The 15,947-nt window shown below is 40.6% G+C and overlaps 1 protein-coding gene and 1 long non-coding RNA gene across 3 annotated transcripts in view; one reads left to right on the top strand and one right to left on the bottom strand.

Moving 5' to 3' along the window:
• Positions 1-15,947, top strand: part of racgap1 (Rac GTPase activating protein 1) — a 52,635-nt gene that overhangs the window by 35,072 nt on the left and 1,616 nt on the right. For both annotated transcript variants that reach the window (XM_062540274.1, XM_062540275.1), the window contains exons 14-16: positions 202-334; positions 14,796-14,928; positions 15,811-15,910. In XM_062540274.1, coding sequence (XP_062396258.1) covers positions 202-334; positions 14,796-14,928; positions 15,811-15,910 — 366 coding nt within the window. The remainder of the gene's footprint in view (positions 1-201; positions 335-14,795; positions 14,929-15,810; positions 15,911-15,947) is intronic.
• Positions 9,994-11,851, bottom strand: LOC134088159 (uncharacterized). Its single transcript, XR_009939904.1, has 3 exons — positions 11,700-11,851; positions 10,807-11,050; positions 9,994-10,293 (listed from the first exon to the last, which is right to left on the bottom strand). It is a non-coding gene; the product is annotated as an uncharacterized LOC134088159 (long non-coding RNA).

The raw sequence follows: 15,947 nt of genomic DNA, 5'->3' as shown, positions 1-15,947 counted from the left end.
ACTACCAACAGACAAATGCCAACAACTGCCAACTTTAGAATGTTGGTGTTTGTTGGCACTTGTTTGGGCAGTGTGCAAGCTGCTTAACACTGTGTGCTGAAAAGTGAATTGAATGAGAAGACATAAATTGGAATATTCGCTACAGGTAGTTGTTTTCTACCAATGTATGTATTAACTGTCTGCATTGCATCTGTTTGTTAGAGTTTCCCAGAGTCCAGCAACTAAGATGAATGTCACCAATCTGGCACGAGTGTTTGGGCCCACAATTGTGGGCCATGCCGTGCCCGACCCAGACCCGATGACCATCCTTCAGGACACCAAGCGCCAGCCAAAGGTACGGTTCCTCCAGCACTAGACAGTAACACTTCTAAAATGACTGTTACAGACTGCCAGCTTTTATTTTGTTTTTATATCCATGATGGCATCATCCAGAATACCCTTCTAGCTGAAGTGAGCCCCATAAGAATTTGTCTCCCCATCAGGCATCTATCTCTCTAAAAGTCTTAAAAGCATTGAATTCATGAATTTTGAAATAATACCTTAAAAAGACTTGAAAAAGTCTTGAATTTTGATTTCTGGGTCTTAAAATTTGCGCAGTGACTTCTCCGTATCGCATTCTCGTCAAAAGTTTCATTTGTTAACCACTATTATTTTGATTAGCCTAAATAAAGAGTGGAACCTGTGGAGTGGAGAACGCAACGCCCCCCGGGTCCGAACACGTCACTTTGCTACAGCACTAGGCTACAACACAGACGCATAGCACACACAACAAGCCAAGCTGAAGCGCGAAAAATTAAAGAAAATCAAAGCAGAACACAAGAAAGTTTGACTAACACAGTTATGTTGTGTTATGCTTGTTAACGTTAGTTACCAATTTCATTCTCCACAAGTAGCCTTGTCCGTTCTCTAGTGGCTATCATTGAAATAAAAGTGAAAGCAGACGGGTTGATCTGCTGCGTTCTGAAGAATGTTTGATTCAAGTTCATTGTAGAAGCCATGAAACGATAGGCTAATGGTCAACACTTTATTTAAAAACACATCGTTTCTGAAGTTGGTTTTATTGTGTTTGTTTTGGCTTCGTTTGGCTTTGTTTTGGGTTCGCGTCCAGTTTGACGTGTCAAGATTTTCCGATAATGATGCAATCTTGTGATGCTGATATTGACTTTTAATTTCTGCGCGTGTGTAAACTAAGGTAGCCAACTGTGCTTGAAGTTAGATATGGTAGACTACCTTACTGGTTTTCATCGTTTTAACCACAAAGCCTGTGTATCATAGCCCTACTAAATTGTTTAGTTAACACCTTAATTTCGTGTTTGTCCAGCCGTTCACCTCCATGAACCTTTCGCCCATGTCATTCAAAACATATTTCTTTCCTTGAGAAAACGTATGGTGATGGTATTAAGAGATTACCGATTTGGTATGCTTGGTCAGTCTTGCACATAATATTAACTCATTCACTGCCATTGACGTCTTTAAACGTCAATTTAGACACATACGTTGACTGCCATTGACGTCTATAGACGTCAATTACCTTTTTCAATGGGGAGGGCTCCTGGGTGGGCTTGGGGACGATCTGGCAGAGTTTCAGGCTTGTAAACAGGCTGTACTAGCGATCCGAACCGCAAGATGGCAGCAGTGCCATTTGGATGATTAGTATCTGCCTAGATTGCGCATGCAGAGACATATACAACAAGCAAATGCACTGAAGATCGACCACAGTGGATCTAGTTTGCACGCGATGCAGGGAATAAATACAGTGGGTACGGGTTGAGAATGCACCTTCTCCCGCGGGACTCCCGAAGAGATCCCGCAGGCCGTCAAGCCGATTTTTTTCGAGGCTAAGGCAATGTACCCAAACAACCACCAGGTGGCAGAAAGTTTCATCCCGCATTTCAAAATGATGAAGACCGCATATCCGTCAATAGTCGACTCCTTAATCTCATTTAATCATTACAATGAAGGTGATGACTGGCGAAATTATTCAAACGACGTTTCAATGAACCATTGTTGAAATGAATGAAAATGGTTATAGAAAATCGCCTACAGCCTAACGCCGACACAGCTGATTCTTTGATTGATTCTAAGCTGTTTTGATGTAGGGGATGGGTAAACTGGCGCGCTACAAACATGCTACCAATCAAATGTAATATTAGTAGGACTAGCCTACTTAGACACTTTACTCATAGGCAACGTTGCCATGTTAATTTGGGCTAGAAGTGCTTGCTTGTGGTGGCGCTCCTGTCCGCTGCTTCTCCCGAATTGTGTGGCAAATTTGTCAGCAATCAGCTTAAATGTCAAATCATATTTATTTCTCTTTGTCGCCATGGTATTGGGGGAAACGCGGAGAAACGAGATGGTCAGTCCTCGTATTTTTTCTTCGCGTTTCGTTATAAGAAATATATAAGTAATAGTTAGTCTTCTTCCGTATTGAACAGATACGGGACGCTCGTTGTTCCGTATTTTAAGGAACTACTCAATGCACACACACTACAATGAAAAACACACAAAGAAATCACTAAACATATAGCCTACAACCTAATGACACTTTAATGCAGCGTTTCTCAAACTATGGGCCGCGAAACGTGGAGACTGCTGCTGGTCCGCAAGACATGGAGTGAAATTAGGTCCGGTGATCTGATAATTTGCTGCGCAATTGACCAAGCAACCACGGACCGACAGAAAAAGAAAGCAAACGTTGCTGCGGAAATGCTTGCTAATTTGATGTGTTTAAACAGAGCCATACAATTAGGTGTGTCTGTTATTATGATAATTTTCGAGCATAACTGCTTGTCCATAGCTCAGTGACAGGTGTTAATAGCCTTGCCATAAGCACTGCTGCAGGTGCTTCTTTTATTATGCGTTTAGAGCATAAGCGCTTACTCATATAGACTATAACTCAGGGACAGGTGCAAAACCACCAACTGGGATGGATCGAAGGGCAAGCAAGCACTGCCACACAACGTGAAGGCCTTTGTGTTGTCAACACTAAACAGAAAGTTTCCTACGATGGGGAGAAGTGGCCGCAAGGACTGCATCGATAAGATCAACGAATACAGTAATGTTTTACAACCCAGCTGGTATCCGCTAGAGATGCACCGATTGCAAGTTTTTGGCCGATTCCGATTTCCGATTTTTCATCGAGTTTGACCGGCCGATACCGATTTTAGCCGATTCCGATTTAATTTCTTCTAACCACTTTACAGCACAAACAAAGAGTTATTTTCTAGCCTATATTTTTTTAATACAACATGTTAGAAATGTAATCAACTTATCAATGGCTGGTAGAAAAATGTGAATAGACAGATTCTTCTTCAAGTCTTCTTCAGCTGCAGTAATCCAAGTGTGGGACATTCATTTCACACATGTAGAAATGCACTAGGAACACTATTTCTTTTCTTCTCACATCCATATGCAATATCCAACTGTAAATATCTTCAGAATACTGATAACTGAAGTTAGTGCTACATAGGCTGAGATGTTGGAAAATGACAACAAAAAAAAATAATTTTGAGAAGCCTTGAAACACAGCAAATTACTTTACATTCTCAGTCCACACTCTTCTTTGAACTTTCGCTATTGCTTGCGGATAGGCTACTAAGGAAGTGTCCATATTTGGATGGCATAACGTCATGCAGGAGCTTTCCAACGACACCACGCATGATGTTTTGTATCACGGTCGCGGTAGTTTATGACACGTTAGAATGCTAACTTTTGGCGAATTTAGAAGAAATATACAGGCGTGATCAGACAAAAGGTAATGAAATAAACCTCTAAATGTGTAAATCGGACTTAGTTGTTGTAGTAGTGTGAAAGAATACATGATAAGTTGGCAAACCGAAGCAAAACTATGTTTATTCCTGCCGTGATGTCGCTGCTTATTGATAGCGCTTGTGGTTCAGCTGTGGGCACGCAATTAGCGGCAAGGACGGGCTTTGATGAGCGCTGTAACCTGAAGTGACAGCTTAGTATAGTAAATTCCACGCAATATGGCAAAGCACAGCGTTCGCTGCATAGAAAAACTCAGTATTAGCGCTTTATCTAGCCCTGACTGTTGGCCTAGCTTCATCAAACTTTGCAAACTCAGCTGTGAGTGTGATGTTGTTACAAGTACGTGCGAGTACATTTTTTGACCGGCATAAAATCGGCATGTCTCAGACTGACCGGCCGGTCGCCGGTCGTGGCCGATCACGTGAAAATCGGCCGATTCCAATCGGCGGCCGATCGATCGGTGCATCTCTAGTATCCGCTGTTCATTCCGACATATCCCCACTCGGCGGTAGGCCTAGGCCTATTTAACTTTTTTTTTTCAAACAACGTGCCATTCCGACATGAGGTCATTAATAGGCTATTAATGTCATAACTATTAGGCTATCATTAGGCTTACTATGCATGGCTGTAGGCAGCTATGAGGCCACTGAGATCTGGACCTCATCGGTTTTGTGAAAGCCGATTGGAGATACATAAGTTTAGAGCGAACGTTTCAACTATGTTTGCCATGGTAGACAAAAACACTCAAATAAAACAATAGCCTAAAAAATAACTGCATGCGTAATGGACACGGCTCTATATCCTAAATAATTTTCGAGGTTCGCCATTTGGTAATATGACCTATCCCTACTGACAATAACTTAGATTGAGCACAACTAAAGTTGCACGAAGGCAAAACACAGTCCTAAAAGCCTATTCTATATAGCCTGGCCAATATTGTAGATGTGCAAAAGCAGCATTTGCGTGCGTGCTTGCCGGTGAGGTGTAGCCTACAAAAATGAGCATAACATCTGATTATTAAAGTATGGCTATAGGATATAGGCTAGAGAAGAGTTGGTTTAAAATTCAAGTGTAGTAAAAAAGTTTGTGCACATCCCCGGTCAAGGTGCAGAACAAGAGTAGGATAAATCATAAAAAAATGGAAAAAGGTTCGCACACTTGAAATCCTTCTTTTTTGATTTTATTTTCGTGTGGTCTTCTTCAGATTAAAATTCAAGTACGTGCGCTATTTAACCCCTCGAGACCGACTGCAGTCTGCTGACACAGCCAGACGACTCTCCCAACCCATTCATTCGTTTTGGCCGATATAACCCATTCATTCGTTTTGTGCGTATATAGATTCCTGCATGCTGCATTACCGTGACCCTTAGCCTACCTTGTGGATGATTTTTTCTCATTGGAATACAGCAGGACAGAATGCCTTTTATCTAACAAACGCAAAATCTGAGATTGTTGGAAGGACTAGGCTACTCAACAAACTTGTTTTTCGTTTCTGGGAGATCTCGTTATCGTTTTGGATTGTCGGATTTTTATACTTATTGTTTGGACTTATGGACAATGAACTTTGAGGGGTGGTTGTTAGTGCTTTACAAAGCTTTGTGGTAATAAGTGTTGGTCCTCCTATCCTTCAGCTCACTGCGCGATGCAGTTGCGCATAGTGGCCACGAAGTCATTAACTGTTAACGACACAATACATGATATTTGTGTTTTTCGTTTCTTAGATTTAATGCATGTTTGACATGTAAACAGGCCTTCAGTCCGTTAACTTAAGGCCTTCTTTTGCATGGGGTTGCTCGCATCCGCCCGTAACCTAGGCTATTATGTGCGTAGTGGCTGCATACTCTTGATTATAATAAGAGGCAAATTGTTACAGGACAACTTAAACTGACTTCCCCAATGCTTCCCCGCAGCACATTACATTTTAATATAGGCTAATATAGGATGAACAAAGTCTATGCTATATTAAATCCAGTAGCCTAATTTTTTTTATTTTTATTTATCCTTTATTTAACCAGGGGGGTCATATTGAGACATATAGTCTCTTTTTCAAATGGTCCCTGGCCAAGAAAGGCAACACTTAAAACACCTAAAATAGACCTCACCTCACCTACAGTGGACCAACCATGCACACATAGACAACAATAAACACCAGTTAGTACAAACAAAGAACATACAAAGCAACAAACAGATCACACCACATTACACAACAACAAAACAGCTCTGCACAAGCCACACCACATTAAACATAGCAAAGCACAGCACAACATAAGGACAACAATTAAATAGAACAGCAAACAAAAATATCACATGTAACAATCAAGACACCATACAACAAGCAATATAGAAAGCCACAAACAGAAGAAAAACAAGAGACAAGAACAATAGACCAGACTATATACAACTACAGTTGTAGCTGAGGATCTCTGACACATGCTTTAAAATCATTGACTGAAATAAAAGTGCTTAACTTCAACTGCTTCTGTAAAGCATTCCAGGTTGAAGGGGCATTGTAACGGAAAGCAGTCTTACCAAATTCGGATCGTACGGCAGGTGTAGCAAAAAGAATGCTGTTATTAGACCTAAGATTGTACCTATGATTTTCTATTGGGGATAATACTGATAAATAGGAGGGCAACAATCCTATCACTGCCTTATAAATAAAAATTAGCCAGTGATGCTGTCTACGAATTGAGAGTGGAGACCAACCAGATAAAGTGTATAAACTACAATGATGTGTGGAATACTCAGCCTTCACAACAAAGCGCAAGGCAGAATGGTAAACAGAATCCAGTGAGCGTAATACAGACTTTGATGCATGCATATAAAGAATGTCTCCATAATCCAAAACAGACAAAAAGGTAGCGGCTACAAGTTCCTTCCTTACTTTTATATTAAAACAAGCCTTATTCCTATAATAAAAACCTAACTTAACTCTCAACTTCCTTACTAAGTCTTCTACATGGGATTTAAATGAGTTTTTCATCTACCAAAAATCCTAAATATTTATAGCTTTCCACTTTTTCAATTTCTTGGCCATGCAGAGTGACTATATGTGGCAAATCAAGTGCATTACTAGAGTGGGTAAACAGCATATATTTAGTTTTTTTAGAATTTAGCACCAATTTTAATTTGAGAAGGTTTTTTTGTAAAATTGTGAAAGCATCCTGCATTTTCTTTAATGCCTCATATGGAGATCTGGCAGTACTGTATATGACAGTATCATCTGCATAAAGATGTACAACTGCATCTATATTCGTACAAATATCATTTATGTAGATAGTAAACAACAGAGGCCCTAGTATGGAGCCTTGAGGGACTCCAACTATTAGTTCTGCTTCCCCTGACATAATACCTTCACATGTGACACACTGATATCTGCTAGACAGATAGTTCCTAAACCATTCAATGGTATTAACAGACATCCCACAGTTAGACAGACACTGTAACAAAATAGGGTGATCAACTGTATCGAAAGCTTTTGAGAGATCAACAAATAATGCTGCACAAGATTCTTTAGAGTCAATAGCACTGACAATGTCATCAACTACCTTTGTTGCTGCTAATAATTCTATGTGCCACGTCCGATTTCGCAAGTGATGTAGTAGGCTACGTTTAAACATCGACAAACGTCTGTGAGACTACCCATTTCATGAAGAGCAATTGTCTTGTGCGATCATTCCCCCTCCCCCACACTTGTCTAACCAGTTCACTAGACATTATAGCCTACCTATATGCGGCATTGAGGACCATTGCCTCCCTCCCCCCTCTCTCTCGACAGACACTTCCTGACACTAGGGCTCGGGATCATGACATCAAAACTTCGCGGGTACAGCCACATTGGCAGCTTCACTCCTTAGTTTACTATGGATTACTATGGATTTACTCCCACCTTTTAGTGTGTTCCTGTTACTTAGTTTTTGCCTTCTTGGTAGTATGTTGCTGTGTAGTGGGGTGTAACAGTGCAACCCACGATCGCAAGAGGAAAAGAATAAATCGCTATTTCTGCTTCTTGTCTTGTGCATCTGAATGAATGGATATTACGTTCGGTGCGCTACCAAATGGCGGCGATATTCCTAGAATGCAAGGCGTGTGTGCCGCAAAATCGCAAAACTTTTTAATAAAATAATGCCTCTTGTCTTATTGGGTTCCGGAGGTTCGTAGAGTAAGTTTTGAACCCCGGTCGCTGACGTATGATTAAGATGCCTCAACCAGTTACGCCACAGTTCGAGTGTCAATCTCTTCGCACTTAGCCAAGAAATATAAAGGATTCAGTCAGTCGAGTTCATTTATTCGCGGCATGCACTTGAAACGCCGATCAAAAGTTCTGACATGTTAAACTGACGTTAGTCATTAATTCACCACATGATAAAATGCTGTTATATTGACGCACAGTAGCCCACGGTAGTCTATGTCTATCTCTGAATCAACATGAACATGCATAACGAGATCCATATATTCTAAGTTGCTAGAAACTTCTTTTGCGGAGCTAGGCCTACTAGTCGATGGTTACAATGAATCACCCTCACTGCCCTATCCCATATCTGACCATCCATTGTTACAATGTTACAAAATGCGCGATCTTCTCCATGCATGTAGCCTACGGTTATAAGTAAAGTGACATGATAGGCATGTAGGCCTATTAAAGATATTTCTGTTAAATACATTTTATTTTCAGTTGTCAAAAGTGGTGGGGACAAAATCTGTGATAAAGTGCTGGGTAAGCTACCCAGCGTTGCCGGTTAAAATGAACATGCCTCCGTTTTAAAATAGCCTATAGGCCTACACATTTCTAAGTAGGCTATTCCTAGCATAAATGTAGCCTAAATGTCCATCTTGTCCATCTCTTTCGTCTTCGCCTTGACAATAATAGCCTATTCACGGAAATGCGGTCTTGTAACCGTAATGAATTAATGAATTAATCTAAGGTTGCCTATATCGAGTCTTTCAGGTTGAATTGAAGGCTTCTAAAACCATTTTCATTAATTTCAACAATGGTTTATTGAAACGTCGTTTGATTATAATTTCGCCAGTCATCACCTTCATTTTAATGATTAAATGAGACGGATTAAATGAGACGGATATGCGGAGCATTTCTCTCCCTCTCCATTGACCAAAACTAGTGCCCTATATGTGGAGAGTATCGCCAACTCAAATCATGGGCGCCATCTTTACTACCGGAAGTGACGTTCGTCTCAATGATGGTCAATAGGGTGAATATGACATGTTGAAACAAATAGCTTAACATCGTCATAAACAAGCCTATAAATGTTATAATGTGCATCACTATCCATTAAGATGTTAATGCTGTTGCAAATACGCTGCATTATACATTTTGAAAAAATTAGCAAAGACCAGATAAATAGTAATAAACGTTGCCTAGTCGGAGCCAGCTAGCTCTGAAAACGCCTACGAGGCGAACTTTGTTTATCCAATTTCTTACAGCAGTTAGATATTAGTCTGAGGAAACACCTTGAAATAAGGCAGTAAGAGAAAGCTGAAAGCTTCATTTTGGTGAAATAAGCCTGTTTAGGGCACAATGAATAACATCTTACCTTACTTAAGCCAGCGATCCCTACATGTTGCAGCAACTCTTTGAATCACTGTTAGATTTGACGTCTGACCTCCAGATTCGGACATAATGTATTTCGACCGTGCATGAGGCAAGACTAAAATATGCTATTTATTTTCTTTTTTATCAATAAGTATGTTGTTTCAATAGACTCTGGGACAGTAAAAGAAAATAGTTTTAATTGAATTATTTAAAAAATATATATATTATTATCATAAAGTTAGGCTATTATTATATAAAGTTATTATTATTACAAAACTACATGGAGGTCACCATTAGTTTGACCTCAAACTTTTCCGTTAAATAATAACTTACCCCTATGCACAAAACCTGCCAGACAATAATCACATTTTTCCCACTTCCATCACTCTCCTGAACTGTTTTTGTAATTGGACACCACCACCTTGGCCATAAGTTCAACTTTTACAGACTAAATCACATGCTTCTTGCACATCTCTTGCAATACATTTTGGACTCAATCTATTGGTAGGTGCCTTATGTATATTGTGGTGCTCTAGGATGCATCTTCTGACTGCATACTACTGTATGTCTAATTGTTCCAACAGCTAATGCCAGTCAAATTCCTTGTAGATATACTTGGCCAATACAAGCTCATTCTGATACTAAAACACACAAACTTGCTAGGTTTTCAAAAATATTTTTCAATAAAATATATTTCCATTTATTATAATCAAATTAAATAATCAAAGACAACAATTTCTGACTTGTGTAACAAACATTTACAAGACCATCAGAATCTAGGCCTATATGAAATGCAATATAAGCATGAGGGATGAGGATGAGAGATCTCCATGTGCTCTTTTCAGGTGTCACATTGTTGTCCTCCACCAAGTCCATCCCTTCATGGTCCTTTACATGGCCTGATTAGATGACATGGAGTTGATCAGCTGTCTGCGGTGTCCTCCCCTCAGACCAATTGTACCTTTGTTCTCGTCCTGCATGTAAAATAATGAAACTCTTGTCATTAAATGGGTAGATGTACATAAAAAATACCACTATTTCTACCACTGTAGTAAGGACTGCTCTTCTAAAAAATCTGAAATGTGCACAGGTTGTCATTAAATGTGTATGCTTCTACACCACACTCATTTATCTGTCGCACACTCTCTCACACACACCCACAAAACATGGGACACAAAGGGAGCAGACCGTGAATCTCCTCTCTCAGCCTCAGACTTGGATAATACAAGGCAGTACCATTTAACACCACACACGCTACATCCTCCTAATAATTTTACTAATGACATCATAGCAAAGTGTACCTGAGAAACTGCAACTAAGTGCCTTAATTAACCAAAAATATAAACATAATAATGTTAATGGTAGAACACGATGAAGAAAGGAAGCTGTTGTTTATCTTGACTTAAATTGATCCAGCTGAGGAAAGCACTTGTTCTTTGGAAGGAATTTCAATTTGTCTGCATGCAATATTGACACCGATCACATACCCTGTCTGTGTATAGTGTATTGTGCACACTGTGGTGGAGACTTGGGTCCATGTTGGGTCCATGTTGACTGGGCTGATTTGGTGATGAGGGGTGTCAGGCATCAGGGGAAAGGTGCTGAAGCAAGGAGCAGCAGCAGTAGCCTACAGGATCTTGAGGATGTTGAGGCGACGGGGCAGGGACCTTGAATCAGCAGACAGCTGTATCCCTCTTACTTCACCAGCCACTGACTCTTCTCTACCTACATCTAAAATAACAAAAAAGACAAAGAGGAAGCATAATATTTACTATATTGCTTTGTTTTATAATACAGACATAATTCATCACCTTAAACCATGATTCAATAAAGCATGGCACACTCACTAGAGGGCTGACAGATTGAAGTATAGCCTACACAACCAGTGTAGAGCTGAAGTCTGTATTGACACCACTTAATAATTCGTGATTAGCACACCACCTACCAAGTTTGACAGATAGCTAGCAAACCATATCTTCAAACTATGCTGTGTATTTCAACAGATTTATTTGGACAATACTGTGCCTAGGCTACTGGTAAAGTTTCTAACAACGTTGATAGAAAGACTAGCTAACTTGCAAACTGCAATTATCCGACCAGCTATTTCAGTCAAGCAGGAGGACATTCTTAAAATAGGCAAACAAGACGTTGTCTTATTTTGCTCGACAAGAAAGAAAATGCAAAACTAACAAGTTTATCAATGATTACAGATCGCTATGTTACCTGCTAAGCAGCTGTAGCACTATTAGTAAACACACATGACACAACACTACGTACTGGCTGCTTGTCTTAATAGCCACTTTAGTGCTTCAAAAACGCAAAAATGCAAGGAAATTAAGACCATAAATGATAACAGTATGAGATGAAAAACCTTATTTACCAGAGTTGTTCCAACCGTTTTCCTTTTAGACAAGGTTAAGACGAACGATGTATGATGTATTCGCTGCTCCTCCAGAAGTGGCATCTCTCCGGGTAGTTAGAAACAAAATCCGTGCTGCAAATGTCTTAACAAGTCTTATCACAAAAAATGCTTATGACGTAAACGTTATAATGTTAACGTTATCAGAAAAGTTTCCAGTGAGAAAATGGGTCGCTGTATGGTGAAGATATTAAGACTTAATGCCAACGATACTCAAAACACTGCCATCTGAAAGCATTACTGTGTGTTCAGACCAAGAGCGACTTTAGCTTCCAAAATCGCCCAGGACGCCCTGTAAAGGACGCCGTGGGAAGCTGGGAAGCTTTGGCCGCTCCTGGCCGCTCTGACGTAGTAGCATTCTATGTTCGTTGAAAGTCGTTTGGTCGCTGAACCGCGTCATAGCTCATTACCATAAAGTTAAACCACTTTCAACTTTCTCTAGTCGCTCAAGACGCCCAAAACGCGACGCCGACAGATTGGTAGCTGCTGGCAGCTGAGAGAAGCCGGCTTCCATTGAAAATGAATGACTTCCGGAATCTTTGGAAGCTCAAGTCGCCCGCGGTGTGAACACACAGTTAGAAAGCATTCTAGTCAAAAGTACTTTTGGTAGTAAAAATGGCGTCCATAAAACACGTGACCACCTCTGAACCAATCCTTAGCAGAACTGCTCTGAACATTCCAAACACAGTTGGCGGTACTCTCCAAAACGTTGCTCTGGCATCTCTGCTGGACTGACTGAGTTATAGGCTACGTCGAGTGAGAGAGCCAGCTGTGAGGTACGCTGTAAAACATTCGAAAACTCTGAAACTGCAATCTGACATGCCGAGCGTGATGTCTCTTTTCTCCGCTTGTCACCAGCGCGGTGTCTTCGGGTTTTTCCGTGTTTTCCGGTATGAGCCGAACCTTTTAACCTTTTAACCGTTTTAATTAAAGTCCCGATGCTTCGGGAGTCCCGATGTGCGGGAAAGAAAGGAGCATTCTCAACCCGTAGCTGCTACCATCTGTATGCTTTCTTCTTACATCAAGGATGGAAAACACGTGAACGGTATGATCCAATATTGGATATTGCTATATAGACTAACAACAACTTTGCTAGTGCTAGCTTGCTAAGTCTACCGTCCTGTTCAGAGTCTATAGCGACCATCAGAGTCCCTAGGAACCTTGACGAGACTGACCAGATAACAGTGCAATCGTGGTTGACATACTACTGAAACGCTAACGTTAAAAAGTTGATTTTCACAAAAAGATCGTTTTCTCCACTTTTTGGTCAAAAACAGGTGTTTTTAGCAAAACTAACCCATGTTCTACTGACCATTACTAAAGGACGGAAAACGATAGAAACAAACCATTTTTTCCTGGTGAAAGAAGAGAGTCTACTCTTTCATTTGGTACCTTCGGTGTTTACATAGTCATAAAGCTAACCGTTTGGTGGATCTAGGAAAAACAGTCAAAATGCTGTAAAACGTCTGGCAGTATGGAGCTCTCTGCACTGAAAATCGCTGGCAGCCAATGAGTTAAGCTGAAGTTTTTAGTGGATATGGCCTACTGTAGCATTTTGCTGATAGATGGAAAAAAAAAACAGCCTATTTATTTTAGAAGGAGAGGTGTGGGACCGGCAATGTTACTTTGGGAGGAGAGGGAGCAGTTACAACTTCTTCAGTCAGCATCAATATCAATAGGCCTATGGTTCACTATATTGTACATAGGCTAGAGGACTGTAATGGGGCAGGCTATATATTACCATCAAGTAGGCCTATGCTAAATAATGTAGTAAAAATTATAACTATGTTGGTTTAAGTTATAAACAAAACAGATTAATAATTGAAAAAATCCATGGTTCTACGTCATTGTTGACAAAATGATCATGATGGCAGATCCAGTCAGCATAGGCCAAAGTGAGAGATTTAAATTTTAATTCTGGCCACTAGTTATGACGGCAAATATAGTGGATCTGCACACAGCTTTTGGGTCCGATAGGTCCGTAAAAATAGGTATTTTTATAGTTTTATTTATTTATTTTTTTTAATGGTCTTAAAAAGGTCTTAAAAAGCCTTGAATTTGACTTGAAGAAACCTGAAGAAACCCTGGCTGTGTCCGAAACGGGCGAAAATGCTGCCTTTTAAGATATCTTACAGGGGAGCGAGGCATCGTGTCATGTCCGAAACAAAAACGCTGCCTTCTAAGATACCTTCGATTTGCCCAGTTTTGAAGGCAGCATAGATGTATACTTCATGGTGCCTTCAACGTCCAAAAGTTCTATTTAACTATGATGTCAGTGAACGGTAAAATGCTTCCATTCACCTCTTTGTATTTACCTTGCAAAAATCACGATCGGTCTGTTTACACGTCTAAAGCATGTTTATACTTCAAATTTCGACTCCTCTCCTCCACAACACCATCCCCGGGGTCTTAACAAGTGAACCGCGTTGGCTGGTCAGGTTTTTAAAGCATTTCCAGAAATTGTCCGGTCATTACACATCAGTGGCAATTAATTTGCAATTACTAGCATGCTAGTAGCGATTTACGCTAACGCACCTAAAGCACAGCTGTTGGTAACATAGCAACGGCGTTCTATGTTGATATCTTGCTAGGCTGTCCAAAACAGCGTTTTTAGCTGCTACCTTGTTGCCTTCTACGGCAACTCACTCGCTAGGCAGTGAAGGCAGTGAGGCAGTAGGCAGCTGCGTTCCGTTTCGGACACAGCCCCTGAATGTCAAATTTGGAGTAATCCGATGTGTGCCTTCAGGCTATTGTACGTGGTAGCCTGTGCTTATTTAACAGGGCTTTGAAGAAGATGAGGCAATAGGCAGTAAACCTCTGAGTGGTAATGTGGTTTCTGTTGAGGTGTCCACGACCATGGCAACCTTGACAGGGACAAGAGGCAGACATTCCTAGGCAGCTGCATTCCCCCTCCGGACAATTGCACTCATTGATGCACTTATTCTTACTGCACTCTACCTTCTTGCATTTTTCCTAGAATTGCTTTAAAAAGCTTAACATGTTCGCTTACAAAGCGCCAGCCTAAGGAAATTTCATGTTTGTTCTACATGGACGCAGGTGGTGGAACGTCTGCTTGCCCTGCCCACTGAGTACTGGGGCCAGTTCATGATGGCAGATAACGACCAGGACCAACACCTCGATCACATGATCATTGAGAACAGCAACTGCTACGCCACGCCAGACCACAAAGGTGAGTGGTCATCGATCGTTGTTCTGAGGGGCGTTCAAATTTGGCAAACCAAGGCAAACGTTAGTAGTGAACATGTTTTCTTTGAACAGTTCAATTTGAATGATTTGGTGTTAACAACATTCTATTTTAACAGTTATTGCATTGTTGCCTTCATCAAACTCAAATCCAGTTCCACTGTATGTTTGCGGAGCACTACCTCCTCAGACTGTTTGCAAACGTTCGCCTATGTTTGCGAATTTGAACGCGCCTCAGCTCTTCATCTTAAGTAGAAATTGGAATTCAGTAGTAGTTGGAAATGTGGAATTAGTCTTGAGCCATTTCAACACTTCCTGGCTCTAAAGAAAAAGCTTTAGAGGAATGGGGGTTTGCATAGACCAAAAAAAAAAAAGATGTGGATACAAATAAAACCAGCAAAAAAAGACAGGATAACTCTTTGATGTGTTAAAAGGTACTAATGTATGACAGCTAATGGATGTCAGACATAAAAAAAAAAATCCACCAATTTTCTTATACAGAAGAAAGATGCTATACAACTAAATTAGTATTGTTTATTTCAAGTTTCAGTGACTGTGTGTTGCCTGACATGAATGCTCTCCTTGTCTCAGATGCTCCTTTTTGTCTAAAATGAGCAGTTTAAATGATTGATGTTGCGATTGTAAAGTGCAGACGTCTGTATTCAATTTGAGACAACACTACTCTATGGAACTTGGGGGCCGTGAATGAAGCAGTGTTGGAGTAACCATCAGATAACTAGCGTGTCACTTTGGTTAAAAGTGTCTGCCATATACGTTTGTATACTTGAACTTCAAAGTGTGCTGATGGAAGTATGCGGACTGAGGAGGTGCCTTTAATGAACTGTGAACTCTGTCCATCCCTCTGCAGTGAGCATGCTAGGGCCACTCACCACTCCAGAGCACCAGATAAGCAAGACTCCGTCCTCCAGCTCCCTCTCCAGCCGTATGATGAACAAGATCACTCCCAAGTATGTGGATAATCCTCTTACACAACACACAATATTT

The sequence above is a fragment of the Sardina pilchardus genome, chromosome 7 (assembly GCF_963854185.1).
Source record: "Sardina pilchardus chromosome 7, fSarPil1.1, whole genome shotgun sequence".
NCBI lineage: Eukaryota > Metazoa > Chordata > Actinopteri > Clupeiformes > Clupeidae > Sardina > Sardina pilchardus.
The sequence above is the reverse complement of the archived record's forward strand: the minus strand, read 5'-3'. Positions and strand labels throughout refer to the sequence as shown.